This window comes from Pantherophis guttatus, chromosome 2 (assembly GCF_059756535.1).
Source record: "Pantherophis guttatus breed Tessera chromosome 2, ASM5975653v1, whole genome shotgun sequence".
Classification (NCBI taxonomy): Eukaryota; Metazoa; Chordata; class Lepidosauria; order Squamata; family Colubridae; genus Pantherophis; species Pantherophis guttatus.
Genome location: NC_142064.1, coordinates 174,444,326 through 174,464,960, shown reverse-complemented (window position 1 = coordinate 174,464,960; position 20,635 = coordinate 174,444,326). Strand labels below are relative to the sequence as shown.

General features: G+C 44.9%; 1 protein-coding gene and 1 long non-coding RNA gene across 5 annotated transcripts in view; one reads left to right on the top strand and one right to left on the bottom strand.

Moving 5' to 3' along the window:
* Positions 1-20,635, bottom strand: part of CACNA1A (calcium voltage-gated channel subunit alpha1 A) — a 360,780-nt gene that overhangs the window by 91,748 nt on the left and 248,397 nt on the right. For all 4 annotated transcript variants that reach the window (XM_087887342.1, XM_087887339.1, XM_087887340.1 and 1 more), the window contains 2 exons: positions 15,792-15,888; positions 1,723-1,883 (listed from right to left, as the gene is read on the bottom strand). In XM_087887342.1, coding sequence (XP_087743468.1) covers positions 1,723-1,883; positions 15,792-15,888 — 258 coding nt within the window. The remainder of the gene's footprint in view (positions 1-1,722; positions 1,884-15,791; positions 15,889-20,635) is intronic.
* Positions 1-20,635, top strand: part of LOC117658913 (uncharacterized) — a 96,555-nt gene that overhangs the window by 62,217 nt on the left and 13,703 nt on the right. Inside the window, exon 2 of the long non-coding RNA XR_015732524.1 lies at positions 1,663-1,904. This is a non-coding gene — a long non-coding RNA (uncharacterized LOC117658913). The remainder of the gene's footprint in view (positions 1-1,662; positions 1,905-20,635) is intronic.

Here is a 20,635-nt window from a genome sequence, read left to right as displayed (position 1 = left end):
TGCCAATGGAACTGGTTCTCTTGTATTTATTGATGATATGACTGCTGACAAAAGCAGCAGGATGAATTCTGAAGTGTTTCAGGCAATATTATCTGCTCACATTCAGCCAAATGCTGCAGAACTCATTGGATGGCACTTCACAGTGCAGATGGACAATGACCCAAAGCATACTGCAAAAGCAACCAGAGTTTTTGAAGGGACAGAAGTGGAATGTTATGCAATGGCCAAGTCAATCACTTGACCTGAATCCCATTGAGCATGCATTTCACTTGCTGAAGACAAAACTGAAGGGAAAATGCCCCAAGAACAAGCAGGAACTGAAGACAGTTGCAGTAGAGGCCTGGCAGAGCATCACGAGGGATGAAACCCAGTGTCTGGTGATGTCTATGCATTCCAGACTTCAGGCTGTGATTGACTGCAAAGGATTTGCAACCAAGTATTAAGAAGGGAAAGTTTGATTTATGATTATTATTCTGTCCCATTACTTTTGGTCCCTTAACAAGTGGGAGGCACATATGCAAACTGCTGTAAGTCCTACACTGTTCACCTGAGTTGGATGTACATACCCTCAAATTAAAGCTGACAGTCTGCAGTTAACACACATTGTGTTTGTTTCATTCCAACTCCATTGTGGTGGTGTATAGAGCCAAAGATGTTAGAATTGTGTCGATGTCCCAATATTTCTGGACCTGACTGTATGTTCCATCTCCTTAATCATCTCCTTTTACTAGCATTTGCAGTTCTGTACAGAAATGCAATTTTATCTCTACACACTTGTAGTAAATCATCATGACTTCAAGAGAATAGATATTTATAAATTGCAAGTATTTCCTTTTATTCACTATTTCTTTATGGTTATGTACTTTTAACTACAAAAACATATCAATTTACAATATAGCTTACTGCTACCAAGTTCTTGTAGTAATGTTTTCCTGTGAACCTTTAAAACCATGAAAATCATACATTTAAAATGACACCACGATAACCACTAAATCACAAATAATCATTAAAGAAAAAAAGGCCAGAACACCAACTCCTCATATTGCCTTAACTTGTATCCAGCAACTTAAAATAAACAGCATAATAGAGATAAATGGAAGAATGGAAGACTTTTTAAAGTGTTTTGTACTTTACTGAATTAGATTATAACTTCAGGAAATTATTTGTTTTACAAATATTATTATTTGTTGATATAGAAAATTGATGCAATGTATTTTGATATAGGCAAGCTATAAAATCTATATTATTAATGTAGAAAAAAAATCTGAATCAGGACATCACTCAATAACTCAAGGTGATGGACATATCTAATACTTCTACTTCTTCCTACTTTCCTCACAACAAACCTATTAGGTGAGCTGGGCTGAGAGACAGTGAGTGGCCCCAAGTTACCCCAAGTAACGGCAGGTTTTGATGCCTAAGACGGGATTGGAACTCACCATCTCTTGATTTCTAGCTGTTGTTCTTTATTTTGTTTTAATGAGCGGCTAGCAATCCAGAGACACATCTGCAAGTTGAGCAGCTATATAAATTAATTAAATAAATATCAGAAAATAATGCATTGGAAGCCAGTGGCTTGCCCTGAATGCAATGGCAATGTGACACAGGGAATTATACAGGTTATATAACTTTATGAATCACACAGCTTCTTATAAATTACAGGATTGGCCATATAGGAGAAAAGAATTGAATAAAAAAACTGAACGGGAGGAGGCTATGTACCTGCAGTCTTTTTCAAACTCCTTGGATTCATCAGTGCAGTAGAAGAATCTGCCTTTAAAGAGCTGGACAGCAACCACAGCGAAGATGAACATGAAGAGCATGTATACAATAAGAATATTGAGGACATTTTTGAGTGAATTCACCACACAGTCAAAGACAGCCTGTGGAAAACAGATACGCTGGTAAGATTTGACTAGGTTATGCTTATCTGTATTTTAATTTTCCATAAAACTGTCCCTCCTGCTTAAGAAATATATTTGTGTGTGAGAGAAATACCATTATAGAGACAATCAAATAAAACTAAGGCAACATGCAACCCTAAAATATCAGTACTGCAGGATTGCAGAATATATTGTGGAAATCAGTGGACATTTTCACTGTCTTAGTATGGCTTTTAAATACATTTTAAATCTTTAATAAGTTTGAAATTTCTATGTTAAGAAAATTTACTGTTTCCTATTTTTAAGACGTTTTCATTTAAACAGTAAATTTTCTTAACATAGAAATTTCAAATTTATTAAAGATTTAAAATGTATTTAAAAGCCATACTAAGACAGTGAAAATGTCCACTGATTTGCACAATATATTTTCCTCCTCGCTGTTCAGACACTCCTTAACATGGGTATAGCTCACTCCTATTTGCATGGCTGGGTGTCAATCAAACCCTATGGAGCTGGATACGCCCTGCTTCCTGCTCCTTCCCCAGTCTTTTCACTCAGCCATTTGCAAAGTGCATTAGGGTGTCTGTTCTCTCTTAGTAATTTCCTAAATTGTTATTTTATTTTGTTATTTTTCAATTTTTGGACATTCTCTGTTGTTTTTGAGGCTTGCGCCTTTCATAGCGTTCTAGCAGAGGCTAATTGGAGCGGAACGGCGGTTCGGGGCTCCGGCCGCCGTTCGCGGCTTGGCTTTGCTCAATTTAACATTTCCACGCCATTTTCTTGCTGCTAGAGCCGTCCTTTGCCTCTTTACTGTCTTCTGACCAGCGCAGCCTCGTTTTGGATATTGCGGCTTGAGTCCCTGCCGGCTGGCATACTCATTAGCCGAACGGAGGCTTCCTTGGGCAATATTTTTGGGCTCCAGCCGTAGGCACTTTGCTTCGCCTGGCTTGCGATGCCCCAGTGCTTCTCTCACAGACCGCCATCTTGTCTCTATCAGTAGTTTATCCAGCTTGTGTAGTGACCTGGGCTTTGGTTTCCAGGGTCACTAGCCCACCATTGTGCCTCTCCCACTTTGTGCAGCGACCTGGGCTTTGGTTCCCAGGGTCGTTTGCCTTCCTGCAGGTGTGGACGCGGTCCAGCAGTTACCTGCACGTGCATCTGCCTGACTCAGCGTGACTGCCATCATCAGGGAAGTAAACCCTTTTTTTATGTTGATTATTTAAAAAAAAAAAGGGGGGGGGAAATTTGTTATCTGTATATATTGTTGCTGGCGGTTGATAGTTGCTAAGTGATATCAGTGTATTTTTTGTGTAAATATTTAAAAAAAATTTCAAAATTCAAAATTCAATTTTTTTTTCAAAATTTCAAAATTTTAAAAAAATATTCAAAAAAATTCAAAAAATTCAGAAAAATTGTATTTGTTTTTACAAACAATATGGAGGCTGTTGCTCTGTCTTCAGACCTTGACAGGAGCCCCTCTCCGTCTCCAGCTCCTTCTCCTAAGCACGCTAAGGGGAGGAAGACCAGGGGTGCCAAATCTGCCAAGTTGGGCAAGTCCTCTAAATCAGACAGGGATGCCCAACGCAGACACAATGCTCTGGAAAAACAGTTCTCAAAGGCACAACACCAGGCTCAGTTGCTTGATTGTCACGAACCGGTTGATGAGGATTTGGACCTCAATGCTGTTTGTGAACCGGGGGTGCTCCAGGATATTGCTGTCCAGGATGCTGAACCTTCTGCAGTCTGCCCTTCCACTTCTAGGAATTTTCCCTTGACATCTGTTAACCAGCCCTGTGTCAGAGCTAGATCAAGGTCCTCTAGCATGGCCAGTCACAATTCTCAGGCCTCTAGGCATGTTCCTGAGGCTACCTTCACACCCACTGCAGCAGGTCTCCGCCCTGAGGCGGGGCCTACCCTTGGCCAACCTGTGGATTTCCAGTTGTTTACTCAGACTATGTCCCACATTTTTCAGGTTGGGTTGCAGCAGGCCTCTGGTATGTTACCCATTCCAGGTTGTGTACCTGCTCCCTCATGTCATATGCCGTCTGCCTTGGAGCAGCAACCTTCTACCTCCTATGTTCAGGTGCCTGAGCTTGTCAGGGAGGATGACTTTCTAGAAGACTTTGAGATGTCAGAGGATGAGGAGGCGGTCCAGGACAAGCCTGCCTTTCCGGGATTGTTCAAGCCCTCAATGTTTCGTTCCCTTTTACGCAAAGCGAAGGCTGCTACCAACATGGACACCAATTTAAATCAGGGTTCTGCTTCTGCTCCGCCTGACCCTAATAGTAACTTGTTTAATCTACCTCAACCTGATCACGACTATGTACCGTGTCCTGACCTTTTCTGTCAGGTCATTCAGAAACCATGGGACCACCCCGCTTCGCTTTCTGGCCCGAATTCCTTCGATCGAAAGCTATATGCCTCAGCTCCTGTGTTAGATGCTCTTCTGCAGTTACCTAAAATTGATGATCCCGTAGCTAGTCTGACATCTTCGTCGATTCTGGTAGGTGAAGCTGGTGATGGCCTCAAGTTTGAGGATAAGCGGGCGGAGATGTCATTCCGTAAGACACACCAGGCGGTAGCATGGGCCATCCGTGCTGCTACTTTTTCCTCTTTTTTCAACCGGGCCTCCCTGGTGTGGCTGCGTCAATTGAGGGACAGACTTCCTCCTGAAGACGCGCGGTTGCAGCAGGATCTGGCGAAGTTAATCGCTGCTGCTGAATATTCGGCCGATGCGTCCTTGAACGCAGCTAAATTTGCTTCACGAGCCTTGGCTTCGACAGTTTCTTCTAGATGACTTCTGTGGCTTCGTAATTGGAGAGCTGACGCAAAATCCAAGTGGCGTTTGACTGCTGCTCCGTACAAGGGTACGGCTTTGTTTGGGTCATCTTTGGACTCCATCTTGGTTGAAAACCGAGATAAAAAGAAGGTATTGCCCATGGCTTTCAGACGCCAGGATAGACGCTTCTTCCCCTATAGCCGGCAGCCCTTTCGTTACGACCAAGGTGCCGGAAGCGCCTCTTATCAAAGATCTTCTCAATTCTCTTACCAACCAGCTTCAGACCAGACGTCCTTTCGTGGCCGTGGCCACCGCCAATCCACCTTCCGGCGTCCCTTCCGCTCTTCTACTTCCAGATACTCCAGACGTGGCAAGTGACTCACCGTCCCTGGCACCGATTGGAGGCAAACTCCAGGCCTTTTCCCACCAGTGGCCTCTTACCACCTCGGATGCCTGGATTGTCCAAACTGTCACCAACGGTCTACGTTTGGAATTCATTACCATGCCACAGGACTTTTATGTGCAATGCCCCTGGCCGCCTCAGATGGACAAGAAGTTTCTTCTGTCTCGCGAAATACAACATCTGCTGCAGATACAGGCAATAGAACGTGTTCCATCGACACAGCTCGGAACCGGCCTTTATTCAACGCTATTCCTGGTGCCGAAAAGCTCGGGCGATTGGAGGGGCATTCTGAATCTACGACGTCTCAACCAACACATCTTGTACTGTCGGTTCAAAATGCATTCGCTCAAATCATTGCTAGGCTGCATCCGACAGGGAGATCTAATGCAATCAGTGGATCTAAAGGAGGCGTACCTGCACGTTCCCATTCACCAATCGCACAGGAGGTACCTCAGGTTTGCGTTTGGAAACCACCACTTCCAGTATCGGGCTATGCCGTTCGGCCTCTCGTCTGCCCCGAGGACTTTTACAAAACTGTTGGCAGCGGTGGCGGCGTCGCTCAGAGAGGTACCTGTCCGTCTAGCATGCTACCTCGACGACATTTTGATTCTATCATCGTCAACCGAACTGGCAATTCGAGATCAGGAGTTGGTACTTCAAACTCTTCAGGACCACGGATTCACCTTGAATCTCACCAAAAGTCATCTGATCCCCACAAATCATATTCTGCACCTAGGAGCAACGATAGATTCGAGTCGGTGTGTCGTCCTTCTGTCTCCAGACAGACGTGTCAGCATCCAGCATCTTGTGTCTCAAATTCTACTGAACAGGACTGTTCCCTTACTGACACTTTCCCAGCTTCTGGGAAAACTAATATCCTGCATAGACATTGTCCCTTGGGCACGTTTCCATCTTCGTCGCCTTCAATGGTTCCTGCTTCCCTTCCAGAAGCAAGGTCGGGCGGAGTCCATCTTCAAAGTAACAGTTCCAGCTCCAGTTCGTCTCTCCCTGCGATGGTGGTTGTCTCCGGCTCTCAGCAGGGGCTCTCCCTTTCTGGAACCGAAACGGATGGTTTTAACCACGGATGCGAGTCTGCGGGGCTGGGGGGCCCATCTCAACTCCCAGTTAGCCCAGGGGGTCTGGTCATCGACGGAAAAACTGCACAATATAAATTGGCTGGAGCTCAGGGCGGTAAGGTTTGCTCTTTTTCACTTCAAACATCTTGTGTATCGCCAAGACCTTTTGATACTAACAGACAATGTGGCCACCAAGGCCCATATCAACAAGCAAGGGGGGACCCGCTCTTGGACTCTGATGCAGGAAGCGGAGAGGCTTCTGTCTTGGGCGGAGCTCCACCTCTTGTCGATAAGAGCCGAACACATTTCCGGGACTGTGAATCGGGAAGCAGATTGGCTCAGCAGAGACAAGTTAGATCACGCAGAATGGCAGTTGGATCCCGGCCTGTTCCAGGACCTGTCGAGGAGGTTCGGCCTACCAGTAGTGGACATGTTTGCGACAGCGCTCAACACTCAATTACCAAGATTCTATTCCCGTTACCCGTCACCAGCGGCGGAGGGTCTCGACGCTCTGCGGAGTCCTTGGCCTCGAGGACTCCTTTATGCATTTCCTCCCCTGCCCATCATACCCAAGGTGATTCAGAAGGTGATTCAAGAGCGGGCGAATCTACTACTGGTAGCGCCGTATTGGCCCCGTCGAGAGTGGTTCGCAGATCTCAAGAACCTGTCCGTCGAGCCACCGTGGAGGATTCCACCGGACAAGGTTGTTTTGACTCAAGGTGCGGTACGCCATCCGGAGCCAGAATGGCTCCGATTAGCCGTGTGGCATTTGAGCGCATAAAGTTATTCAAGGACCACTTATCAGAAGATGTCATTTCTATCATTCAAGCCGCCAGGCGGCCATCGACAGTTCGCATTTATGACGCTTCTTGGACTGCCTTTGTGATATGGTGCAGTGCTCATCACGTTGACCCCACGTCCGCAGCTGTTCCGGACATTCTGCGATTCCTGCATGCGGGGTTTTCTAAAGGTCTAGCTCCAGCGACTCTTCGTCGTCAGGTGGCGGCCCTGGCCACTGTTTTGTCTGGAGATAATCAAGTTCCCTTGTCTCAGGATTCACGAATCCGTTCCTTTCTCCAAGGAGTCACCAACCTGCGACCCCCGTCAGTCCATCGCTACCCTACATGGGACCTTACCTTAGTGTTACAAGCCTTGACTGCACCACCGTTCGAACCTCTTGCTTCGATCAGCCTGCGTTATTTGTCCTTGAAGATGGCATTTTTGCTGGCAATCACTTCGGTTCGTCGTGTATCTGAAATTGCGGCTTTGTCTATGAGGAGTGATCTCTGTATTTTTTATCCGGACCGGGTGGTCTTGCGACTTGACCCGGCCTTTATCCCAAAAGTGAACACACGTTTTCATCGGGCACAAGAAATTATCTTACCTGATTTCTGTCCGGACCCTCGCCATCCTACTGAGAGACGCTGGCATACTTTGGATGTGCGAAGGGCGTTAAGGTGATATCTTAAGAGGACTGCCTCCTTCCGCAAGACTGAGGCGCTGTTGGTGTCTTTCCTCCCCTCCTCCTTGGGTCAGAAGGTATCCTCAGCAACAGTTGGCAGGTGGCTCAAAGCCTGTATCTCTAGGGCATATGAGTTGTGGGAGGCTCCCGTCCCGGGTGGTATCCTGCCCCATTCTACCCGTAGTGCCGCAACATCGGCGGCTTGGGCTACCCAGGCATCGGTAGATGATATTTGCCGGGCGGCAACCTGGTCCTCTCTTTCTTCTTTTGTCAGTCACTATCGTTTAGACAGGTTTGCCTCTGCAGATGCTGCCTTTGGCAGAAGAGTTTTACAGTCTGTAATCTCTCCCCAAGGCCAGCCTTCAGCTTAATCCCCTCCCTCTCTTCTGGAACTTGGGTATGTCCCATGTTAAGGAGTGTCTGAACAGCGAGGAGGAAAATGGTCGTTGCTTACCTGAACGACCCTTTTATCCTTGCTGTGAAGACACTCCGTTCCTCCCTTTTTTTGTCGCCGAGTCTGGCCTTGGTGGAGGTCTCTTTCTCTTTTTGTTCTCTTTTGTTCTGTAGCTGTTCTGTTCCTGTCCTGCAATCTAGGGATTTTTCTTCATGGCCGTCCTGCTGCCCTTGGGCCAAGATGTCTTCGTGAAAAGACTGAGGAAGGAGCAGGAAGCAGGGCATATCCAGCTCCAGAGGGTTTGATTGACACCCAGCCATGCAAATAGGAGTGAGCTATACCCATGTTAAGGAGTGTCTTCACAGCGAGGATAAAAGGGTCGTTCAGGTAAGCAACGACCATTCTGCAATCCTGCTGTCACCACCAATAAGATTATCCATTTAAGCTCACTTAACAAAAGGGACAGTGCACAGTTTCTGATACAGTACCTATCACGAGAGCCTGGAAAATTAACGTTGAAACTGTTCTTCAAGTAAATTGGTCCTAAGGAGGGCAACTTTTTTTTTATAAAAAATCTTCCCTGCTGCCACCCCAAATATCTTCCAGGCTTGCATAGATTTAGAATTCCTTGACCAGAGTAGTAATTTGTCTTTCCAAAACAGAAATTACTTTTCAGCTGTATCCAATTTACTAGTCACTGGATCTGTTGCAGCCAAACCAATAGTCTTATAACATGATAATAACTTTAAAAAAATTAACTTCTGTGGGCAGGTAAGCACATCTATGGATGTGGAGGAAATATTTCTTTTTTGAAAAAATGTAGAATCAGAGAGAAATGAAAACAAGAATATACTGATTATACCAATTAAATTACAGTTAGGAAAATATAACATTCATATAATGGTCTAATAATAATAACTTTATTGTCATTGTATGTATATACATTATGAATGGTAATTCACAAAAAAGCATTTCCTAAATTAGAGACCATTAGGTGCATGAAAATTAAAATCAGCAGATTTCCATCCACGCACAGGCACCCAGTACAAACTATGATGATAAGCTATGATAATACTTGTGCCAGGATACCATAATGCAAAACTCGCCCTTTTGTACTTGCATTGCAATGTCAGTTGGAAGTACATAATTCTTATGGTTTCTCTGTGACATTTGTTTTGTTATTCCCTCTCCCCGCCTATGTTCACAAGATGGAAAAGAATTTTTTGGATAAAAGCTTATGTTTATTTATTTATTTATTTATAAAATTTGTATGCCGCCCTATCTCCAAGGACTCAGGGCGGCTCACAACAACAATCGACCAAGCAACTGTTAAAATCAACAAATATACACAAAAATATGAAAAGTTTTTAAAATTTTAAAATATTCTACCCCATAATGTTGTACAGTAATAAATGTTCTTAGTCCTTTAAATGCTGCAAAATACTTTAATGATTCTTTAGCTGCATGATGAACTAAAACAAGTAATTTTATCCTACTGTGGAGATTGGGGAATTGTTTAATTTTCGATTATCCAAAACACAAGAATTCTTCAAGGAAAATTAAGTGCTATTATAATATCTCTTCTTTAGATGATACTGTGCATCAAATAAGTATGCGAAAGCTAATAAAGGAACCTAAGTTCATGCCTTTTCATGAAATGGACACTGTCTTACGTGAACGTTCCTTCTTCGTAGCAGAGGGTCCAGCAGTCATTACAAGGTTAACTTGGAGTTTCGGTGACGACTGAATCTGCAATTTGTGAAGCTCCTCCCAAATCCACTGGCTTCCCAGATTTCTGACGAGGGAGATTCTGCAGACCAAATAGCTGAGCTGGGAAACCACAACAAAGAACAGAAAGAACCCCCCCACACACACACACCACCACGAAACATGAAGAAGAAGAAGAAGAAGAAGAAGAAGAAGAAGAAGGAGGAGGAGGAGGAGGAGGAGGAGGAGGAGGAGGAGGAGGAGGAGGAGGAGGAGGAGGAGGAGGATCGGATAGGGTGGGGATGACTGCTGGACCCTCTGCTACGCAGAAGGGACGTTCAGGTAAGACAACGTCCATTCTACTATAGTGAGGGTCCAGCAGTCATTACAGGGACATGCCAAAGCAGAACCTCTAATGGGGGGGAACTACTGCTCTGAAAGAGAATCCCCTTGAAGCATCTGCTGCAAAACATGGCGGCCAAAGGCTGCCTCCGCAGAAGCGTTTACATCCAACTTATAGTGACGAATAAACGGAGAAGGGGAAGACCATGTGGCTGCCTGGCAAATATCCTCCAGGGATGCCTGAGTGGCCCAGGCTGCGGACGTGGCAGCACTACGAGTGAAATGAGCAGTGATCCAGGAAGGCACTGGCAATGCCTGAGCCTCGTAAGCAGAGGTAATAGTGGCCCTAAGCCACTGACCTAGGATGGGGGAGGAAACCCTCAGACCCATAGAGGAAGGTCGGAAAGAAACGAAGAGACTCTCTGAACACCTGAACGAAGAAGTCCTCCTAAGTTAAATCTTGAGGGCTCTACGAACGTCCAGAGTGTGCCAGGTGTGTTCCCTATGAGGAGAAGGGGAGGGACAGAAGTTGGGAAGGATGAGTTCCGAAGCTCTATGGAACGGGGAATTAACCTTAGGGATGAAGGAAGGATCTAATCGGAGAACCACTCGGTCCAAATGGAAGACGCAAAGGTCCGAACGAGAAGAGAGAGCTGCCAATTCAGAGATCCTGAGAGCCGAGGTTATGGCAACCAGGAAAACCACCTTATAAGAAAGGAACCGTAAACCCACCCGCCTCAAGGGCTCAAAGGGAGGACGGGTGAGGGCAGAAAGAACTTTGGGGAGATCCCAGGTAGGGTATCTGTGTAAAGTAGGAGGGCGAAGGTTAGAGGCCCCCCTGAGGAATTGCCTGATGAGGGGACATCTGGAAAGGGGCAGGGAAAACCCACAAGACAAAATCGAGGCAAGGGCAGACACCTGTCTGCGCAGGATGCTAGGAGCCAAACCTGAAGACAACCCAACTTGAAGGAACCCCAGGACCTTACTCTTCTGAGGCATCTAAAGTGACCAGGCCAGAGCGAGAGCACCAACGGCAGAAGGACAGCCAGGTGGAGTTGTAAATGCGGTTTGTGGAAGCCCGACGAGATGCCTGAAGGGTAGCTATGATGTCAGTCGAGAGACCTCGACTGCGGAAGATTTGCTGCTCAACCTCCATGCGGTTAGTTGAAGCCACTCAATGTCTGGATGAGGAAGAACTCCTTGACTGAGAGCTCTCTTGTCTTGAGGAAGACACCAAGGAGAAGCCACCGACAGAGCCACCAGGTCCGCGAACCAAGGACAGCGAGGCCAATGGGGGGCGATGACGATCAGCTCGGCCTCCTCGACGAGAAGCTTCCGAATGACCTTGGGAAGAATCGCCAACGGTGGGAAGGCGTACAGAAGCCCTGGTGGCCAGGGACTCCAAAGGCGTCTACTGCTTCTGCCCCCTGGTCTGGAAACCACGAGAAGAATTTGCTCGTCTGATGATTCTTGCTGGAGGTGAACAGGTTGACAGCTGGAGTCCTGAACCGTCGGGAGATCTGGCGGAAGATGGCTGGTCAAAGACGACACTCGCCCTGGTCCACTGTGGCCCTGCTGAGAAGATCTGCTCGCACATTCGCTGCTCCGGAGATGTGGGCGGCTCTGTTGGATTCCAGGTGTTTCTCCGACCAAAGGCCCAGCAGGTCGGACTCCTCCATCAGACATTGTGACTGCGTTCCCACTAAGCAATTCATGTGGGCCTTCGCTGCTACATTGTCTGTCCTGACTAGAACGTGAGTGCCCTCCAGCTGGTCCTGGAATGCCCTCAGAGCTAAGTGAATGGCTCTGAGCTCCAACCAATTGATACCATTGGATAGATCGGCCCGGCTCCAGCGACCCTGAGCAAATAGGTTCCCCAAGTGTGCACCCCAGCCGAAGAGACTGGTATCGGTGGTCAGGACCAACAGAGGAGGTTCCCTGAAAAAACATCCCTTGGATAGGGCCGGGGACACCCACCAGGTTAGAGAAAAAAGAACTTTGGGTGATAGCCGAACTAGGATGTCGGAAGAACTCATGAGGGACTGTTGAAAGGGTAGGAGGAACCACTGCAGAGCCCTGCAATGGAGACGGGCCCAAGGGACGATTCCTATACAGGACACCATCTTCCCGAGAAGCTGCGACAGCCAACGCACTGGAACTGGCTTTCCTTGAGAGACCTGCCCGACCAGGGACCGCAAACTGATCAGGCACTCTTGTGACAGATAAACCTTGCCCTGGATGGAATCTATTATGGCCCCCAGATGTTGAATACGAGTCGTTGGTACCAGGTGGCTCTTGGCTTCGTTGATCGAGAAACCGTGACTTTTCAGGACCTGAATAGTGGTGAGCAGGTCCTGATGCGCTAACTTCTCCGAGCTGGACTGGATCAATAGATCATCCAGGAAAAACTGGATCCGAATGGGAACCGCTCAGAGGGAGGCCGCTAGCGCTGCCATCAATTTGGTGAACACTCGGGGAGCCGGGGAGAGTCCGAATGGAAGAGCCCGGTACTGGTAATGACGAGACGCCAGACAAAAGTGAAGAAATTTGCAATGGGCCAAACAGATGGGAACGTGAAGATACATCTCCATCAGATCGATAGACATGAGGACGTCTCCCTCCCTGATGGATTCTAGGATGGATTGAAGAGATTGCATTTTGAACTGACAGTAGATTTTGCGACGGTTCAGGGATTTCAGGTTAAGAATGGCCCTCCAACCCCCCAATGACTTCTGGACAAGGAACAGTCGGGAGTAGAACCCCTGTCCTCTTTGGTCTACTGGAACCGGTTCGGTGGCCCGGATCTGAAGGAGATGCGCCACCACCTTCTCCAGTAGAAGCCATTGAGACCTGTCCCACGAGAGAGGGACCCGAAGGAATCTTGGGGGTGTGTGTGGAGAGAAATTCTAAAGATAGTCCCTGAAAGACCTCTCCCTGACCCAGGCATCCGATGTCGACGCCTCCCACTGGCTGGCAAAGAGCACTAGGTGGCCTCCTATGGTAGGGTCGGGCAAAGAGTCAATGAAACCTGCGGGAAGAACGACCCCTCCCCCCTCTGAAAGATTTGCGACCTTGGCCGCAGAATCCAGGACCTGATTGTCTGTCCTGGAATCTATCTTGCCTGGGAGATTGAAATCTCTGGAACCTGGAGGAAGGAAAACTCGAGGAGGGGTTCCGAAAGAAAGAAGGGGAAGGTCAACTCTCTGACCTTCAGGACAAGCTATGCAGGATTTTCCTCTTATCTTGGATTCGATAAGCAAGGACTCAAGAGGAGGACCAAAGAGAAGATTCCCCGAATATGGGGAAGATGCCAAATGCCACTTATTCTTAGTATCGGCCTGCCATTGGCGAAGCCAAAGGAGGCGGCGAGAGGTGATGCTGGAACCAATGGATTTAGCTGCAAATCTGGAGTTGTTAAGAGTGGCATCAGCAGAATACTCCAGAGCCGCTATAATTTTATTGATATCCTGGAGAGCCCTAGTGTCAGACAAAGGTAAGCGACCCTGCAGTTGTCTAACCCACATAAGGGTAGCCCTGTTAAAGAAAGAGGCTGCCGAAGAAGCCCAAACGGCCCATGCTGCAGCTTGGTGAGCCTTAGTCAGGGAGTGCTCCAGATGCTTGTCCTCAGGATGGAGGGCTTCCTCTGGAGGGCCTGTGAGCACTGAAGGATTAGATAGAGCCACAATAGGAGGATCCACTGTTGGAACCTGCAAAATTGAAGAGATGTTAGAATCCAGATTATAAACGCGTCTGTCCACTGAACTAGGATTAGGACCAGAAACTGGGGCTAACCATTGTCTAGTAATAACATCCTTAAACAACTTGGGACCTGGAATTGCCTCCATTTCTGGAGTAGGTTCCTCAAATAGCAAAGAGGATGCCCCTGCTTCCACACCCGAAGAGTCAGGCTTCTGTGAAGGGAGACCCAGGCCAGTGGTTAATTTGGCCCTGAAAATCTGAGGTTTAAATAACCCAACGAATGAAGGTTGATCAGGAGAAAGATCTTCATCATCAGATAAACCAGGCTCATCTAGCTCCTCCCCTGCAGCAGACCCCTGACCGGCATAGGTTCTGAATAATCCTGCTCTTGTGCCTGTTCAAGGTCAGCAGAACCCTGAGTGAGTAAAGCCCCATGAGTCCTGGCCTGTTCTGAAACCCAAGATCCAGTTCTACGTTGCATTTCTGCAGCAATGCCCCGCTGCACAGCTGCTTGAATAAGAGCTGCTAAATCAAAGGTTGGCTAGGAACCATCCCAGAAGGAGGAAGAGAAGTCTCTCCCTGGGTGGCGATAGGTTCAGGAGGAGAATGAACTGGCTCCTGTTGAGGAGTTAAAACTGCAGCCTGAGGGGCCACCTGAGGTGAAGCTATAACCTGAACAACAGGAAAAAATATGGGGAGGTGAAGGAGAATGCTGAACAGCCCCAAAAAGAGCACTAGCCACAGCTTGAGAAGGAGGAATTGTGCTCACATCTGGAGACCAGGAAGCCATTCCAGGCTGATCAGGAGAAGCAATAGGCTCCACAGCAGAAGCCTCCATGGCCGGAGACTGGAGAAACTCCCCTCTAGTGGCCTGCTGTACCGCTTTCTCAATTGCCCTTTCCAGGGACTTATGTCTTTGAGCCTCCACCCTTTCGCTAGATCGAGACCCTTTTTGAGCAGGCTGGGCTTTGGAAGCAGAAACCTTGCTCCTTTTAGAATGGCCCGAATCCGAACGGGTAGATGAGGAAATTGAGGGCTGAGATGGAGCTGGTCTCTTAGAAGGGCGAGAGGGAGGCTTGGAAGCCATAGAAAGGCTTGGCTTGAAATGGCTGGAAAGAGGTTAAATTCCTGTGCCGGCACTCAGTGGAGTATAGACCAAAATGGCCGCCCCCGCAAGGGAAACCAAAATGGCCGCTCCCACAAAGGAAACCAAAATGGCCACCGCCACAAGGAAACAAAATGGCTACTGCCACAAAGGAAACAAAATGGCCACCACCACAAAGGAAACCCAAAATGGCCACCGCCACAAAAAGCTACTAAAACCTCTGCAAAGGCAAGGCTCCTTTAAAGGTGGGGGTGGGGGTGAAACGCCCCAAAAAACCCTCCGAAGCGAACCGGAATGGGTTTACCAAGCACCAGTGCTGCCTGCAAAGACCTCTGGAGAAGCCTCACATGGACCGCTGATTCTCCAAGCCCACTGAGTCCGGAGTAAGCCACAGCCAGCAAGCGTATGGAGCAACACCCCAGGGACGCCAAATTGGGTCTGCCAGCCTACAGACCCACCGCTGTAAAAAGCAGTCCTCAGCGGTATTGGGCGTGAACCTGTCTCGCTGGAGAAAGCAGAGCTCAACCAGGTCCCTGGGAACTCTGCAATCCTGCAAGGAAGGAAAGAAACTAACTTCCAAAAGGAATTATTATCTAATTTAAAGAATAATTCCCAGATCAGCCAAAATAGGTCTAACCAGAACGACTGAGTCTGAGATCTGGGAAGCCAGTGGATGTGGGAGGAGCTTCACAAATTGCAGACTCAGTCGTCACCGGAACTCCAAGTTAACCCTGTAATGACTGCTGGACCCTCGCTATAGTAGAATAGTATGAAGCCTGACTTCAGCCTTCTTGCTTTATCTTTTTTTCAACTTACTATAGAATATGTATGTGTGTGTATATGTGTGTGTGTATAATATACATACACAAACAATATAAAATCAGAGATTCCAGGGTGAGTTTTTTGTTTGCTTGCTTTTTACACTTCTATCCCAAACATACCTTGAGCTTTGGCAACCGCTTGATAGTTTTGAGGGGTCTGAGGACACGAAGGACACGTAAGGATTTAATGGTGTTGATGTCTTTTCCTTTACTGCCTCTGTAGGAAGATGTCAGATGGGGACAAAAAGCAGGAAAAAAATGAAGCTGGATCTAAAGAATAATCCTGACAGTATGTTTCCAAAGACAGAGATACAATCTATTTTATAACCAGGGTGCTAGTAACACTGTACGAACGCTACCCTTTTTGGCCATCCACACACCTTTCGTCAATTGTTTCTTAAATAAAATGTTGCCCTAGAAATTGTTTACCAGTTATATCATGTCTGTTTCAAATATCAATTCATTTCTAGTATGCTTTTGATTTTATCTATTTCTGTATCTATTAGAGTGCTCTTTCAATATCTCTCCATTAACCCGTTTTACAATCACTCCTTTAAGAACTGCTTTAACCTGCAGATATCTAAGGATTTAGTACCCTTGTGGGAATTAGACCAAGTGTACAAATACTTCCATTGAATGCATCCTTCATATTACATTTTCATAATATTTTCATATTAGAAAAAATAGTTGTGTCTAATTGTGAGTTCTCACAGAAGATTTTGACTTAAAAAAAAGGTTTCCAGCTCCTGCAGACTTCATTGATATACAGTATCTGTGTAATTTTCTCAGTAACAGCTGGAAGAAATTTGTCACTGTCTTCTTTCATTCTTCCAGGATGATTCCTCCTGATTTCTCAGCCTGCCATAGAATTTCCTGATAGTTGTCCAGCCAAGGATAAACCAGGGCTGAACCCAGAATAAGTCAGTCAGGTACTAATGCTATAACCTAGTAAGGATTTTGCTTTAAAGCTTCTCTGATTTTTTAGTTTTCTGACATGAGATCCACATCCTACTGGATGTAATTGCACTGTGATATAAAAAGTAATGTGCCTCTATTTTGGGTATTCATTAATAGTAGCTGATAAACAGGCTAAAAAAATTCCATTTCTACCAAACTCCCAAGTCTTCTCAAGATTCACAAATCTTGCAACTGTCATGATGTGCAGTCTATCTTTCTATGTTACACTGCATTACCTTCTGTGCTGATAGGTTCACTTCACAGACTCACCATGATTTGAAATATATGCATAAACACACACAGCGTCATTTTTATGCCACTTTTTAAAAAAACACCCTGTTATTTTCATTTGGTTGTGCATCTGAGCGTATTGACACATCAAAACAAAAACAATTCCTTTTTCATTTTATTATGGATTTTCTGACAGATTAAGCATAAAGAATGAGAAGAACTTGCACTCTGGCAATGCTTGAAAATATTTGGTAATATTTCTGCAGAGAAATCTATACCTCATTGTAAAGGAATATTCTGCTACTTGCAGGGATATATTCTAGGATTTAAGGGTCCAGTTTTGCAGATAACTTACACACTTACACATTATGATGAAAACTGCAGTATAAATCTTATTTTCAGATGTATTACACAGAGAGAAAAAGCAACTATATGCTTAAAGCTTGATTTTCTTCCCCTCCATATCATGTCAACATGCTCAAAGAGGGGAATGTGGCAGAAATTATTGTTTTCTTGGTCAAAATTTAGTTGCATGTGAAAATGAATATATACCTAACCTATTTTGCTGCATGACCAGAAAAGCCTTTGTACTGGAGAGAATTTAGAGCTCATTCTGCAGTGGTCTGGTTTTTAAATGACTGCAGTATTTGCTTTTTTAAAATAAATGATTCTTTAAGGCCCATTTAGGAAAAGTATTTGGGTCAGTGGAGAGGGTGTGCTAGCAGTAAGCTATTGTGCAAACGTACCGAGTCTCCAATTATCTTTGTGGTGTCTAGTTTTAGTCTCAAACAAAACTAAGCAAATTTGCCAGTCAATAATACACTTATGATGTATAAAGTGCTTGCCTAGGGTTTAACTGTCCCTCCTGATGTCTGTGAGTGAATTACCAGAGGCTTATGAAAACAGGCCCACTTGGAGCATTGGTGCTCTGGACCTTCATTATGCATTTCCTCAGAGCCACACAGGAAACTAAAGGCCAAAAAGGTGGACAGTGTGTACTGTCCCCCTTACCTTGCTCATGGAAGTGCCAACCTCAATCATGTCCCCATATATTTTGAATTTCCTCTCTCAAAGCTGGAGGAGACAAGATGTGCAGAGGAAAATGAAATTCTCCCAATTTCCTCAGCAACAGCAGCTGTGGGGATTGCAACCCTGGTCATTGGTGAACCAGGCCAGTCATACCAGGTGACGTGCTATAGGCAGACAAATATGAGGAAACCTGACTGGGACTTGGTTGATTGTGTTGTGCAAATGGCCCTTGCAGAGCCTTCTCTCCTGGGCTGAGCTATGTGAGAAAATTCCAGCAAACTCATCTGAGCACAGCTTGCATGCCAATAAGTTTCACACATAAAATACAAGGACCCAACTAATTAAAGACCAAAAGCACAACGTATTTAGATTCAGTCAAATTGCCTTGATTCCATCCAGCGTCAATTTTACTCCAAGGTTAGAGAAACTAGTCTCCTTTTCTTTAATAGCCTATAAGCTCAGTAAATTAACTACATCTTCCAAAGAAAGCTTCTGAAAGGCTAGCAAAAATTGGCTGAAGAATGACAGAATAAATTTATCAATTATTCATTACTATCGAAAAACAGATAGAAAAGATATAAACCAACAATAGTTTTATGGAGATACTTGGCTCATTTTCATTCATTTTAAACATGAGCCCTGAGAAGCCTCGGGCTAATTAGTTGCTTCCTCTCTTAAATGCCACTTTAGACCCCAGCTTTCAACAAATTGTACTTGAATTGCTTTGGATGGCCATGTTATTTTTTGTATTTTCCTATGAACAGGGCTGACACATAATGCCTTTATAGAACTTTTTCGAATGTTCCTAAAGTCCCTCAGTTCTGACTGCCTTGTAGGCATAATGGCTTTGGTAGGTACCACAATATTTCAAAGCCATCTCAACACTAATGCTTAAAGATGTAGGACATTTATTTAAAGGACACTGACAATTCTTCCAATATTCAATAGGTTGGCAAGTGTTCAAGAACCTAGTTTCTATATGTAATGGAGCAGCTTTTAAAACCTCAATAGAATAAAGATACATTTAAAGCCTGCAAGTCAGTTTTTCTAGTATTGGATTAACTTGAGAAATAAAAATAACTGCATGATAAATATAGATTAAGAAAATCTATATGGCCATAAAGGTCTAGTTTTGTGCCTGGGTCTGCCAATAGTTTTATTTGGCAACTATATATATATGAGACACTGGTTGAGAGGGGTGGCTATAGAAATCAGATAAATAAATAAAATGTCCAAGCAACATAACCAGATAGGTAGCCATTACAACTGTAACAGTGGTGGGTTGCCCCCGGTTTGCACCAGTTCTATAGAACCGGTAGTAAAACCGGCAGGAGGCCCCGCCCACCGACCCCGACGTCATCAAAACGCTTCTGCGCATGCGCAGAAGAGTGCACGCGCGTGCGCAAGCAAAGCAGCTCTGCTGTGAACTGGTGGTAAAGGTAAGTAGAACCCATCCCTGAACTGTAACTGTTTCTCTGACCCTTTATCTAACTTACGTTGTTGAATAGTGATGATGATGACAATGATGAAGATTTTACATTTATGTCAACCCCGAAAAGCAGTCTGATAACACAAAGTATCTGGTTCTCAAAAAAATATTTTTAAGATGGAAAGATGTTTTTGACATTTGATTAAACAAATATTTAACCATACTCTAAAAGTATTGTGATGCCTAGCAATAACATATTCCAGTCTGTTCCTTTTAGCAGCCTTGCAACATAATCTTCTTTTCAACATTGTTCTTCTCCAGCATAAATATTTAGTGGCTATTAAAAGTAAGTGTTCAGAACAGAGAATGAAATATTTGATCCCAGAACAAAGGCCACAATTCCTAGTAATCAGGACTTTTTGACCAGGCCCAACAACGTTCCAGCCACAATTGCTTGTCCTCAGGTTAACTGGAATGTTGTTTTCAGTGGCCCAACAAGGCAAAAACCGACTACTGCACCTAGTTCAAGGTCACTTCAACAAAACTGATTCCTAGAAAGTGTAACCTGACAAGAAGGCACACAAATCCTAACTCATGTGAGATGGAACAGAATCAATGAAATGTCTGATGTTTGGAGAGAGATAAAAAGAGTTCCAATTTGTTTTGTTTTCCAATCGTATTAGTTAAATACAGTGATGCATAACCAGATTCACATAAATAAATAGCATGTATACCAGAGAGTGTTTGGGAGAGAAAGTGATAGAGGCAGACAGACAGAAAGACTTTACCGTGAGCTGCTCCTGTTGTGAAGTGGCAGTGAAAGGAAGAGACAAAGAAAGTGAGTAACAATCAGAAAGAGAACACAGAACATAAAATCTAATGATACCATACTAGGTAATGCCTTTTACAGACAGGACATTTATTTGCTTTTCAGCTACTACCTTGAAGTAGATGGAAGGAATTTACTTCAGTAAATTATCTACACATGTATAGGTTAGTAACATGAGTTTTCTACTATTGAGACAACCCTCCACTTGCATAGTGCCCAGCATCACTAATGTTTTGCATGTCCTACATCAAGAACAAACCTATTTATCTCTAATTTAGAAAAAAAATAAAAAAAATATAGATAAAAAAGAGCAACATGTTCAAAATCTATATATACAGTGTGTTGCCTGGTTACAGTCCTTTGGAGTAATATTTGTCATAGTCATAATAATTGTATCCTCTAATGGTAGTTTCATAATAACAGTGCTTTCCCCTCATAACATTAATATATATTAATTAGTAATACTAATCAAAATTAATTAAAATTAAT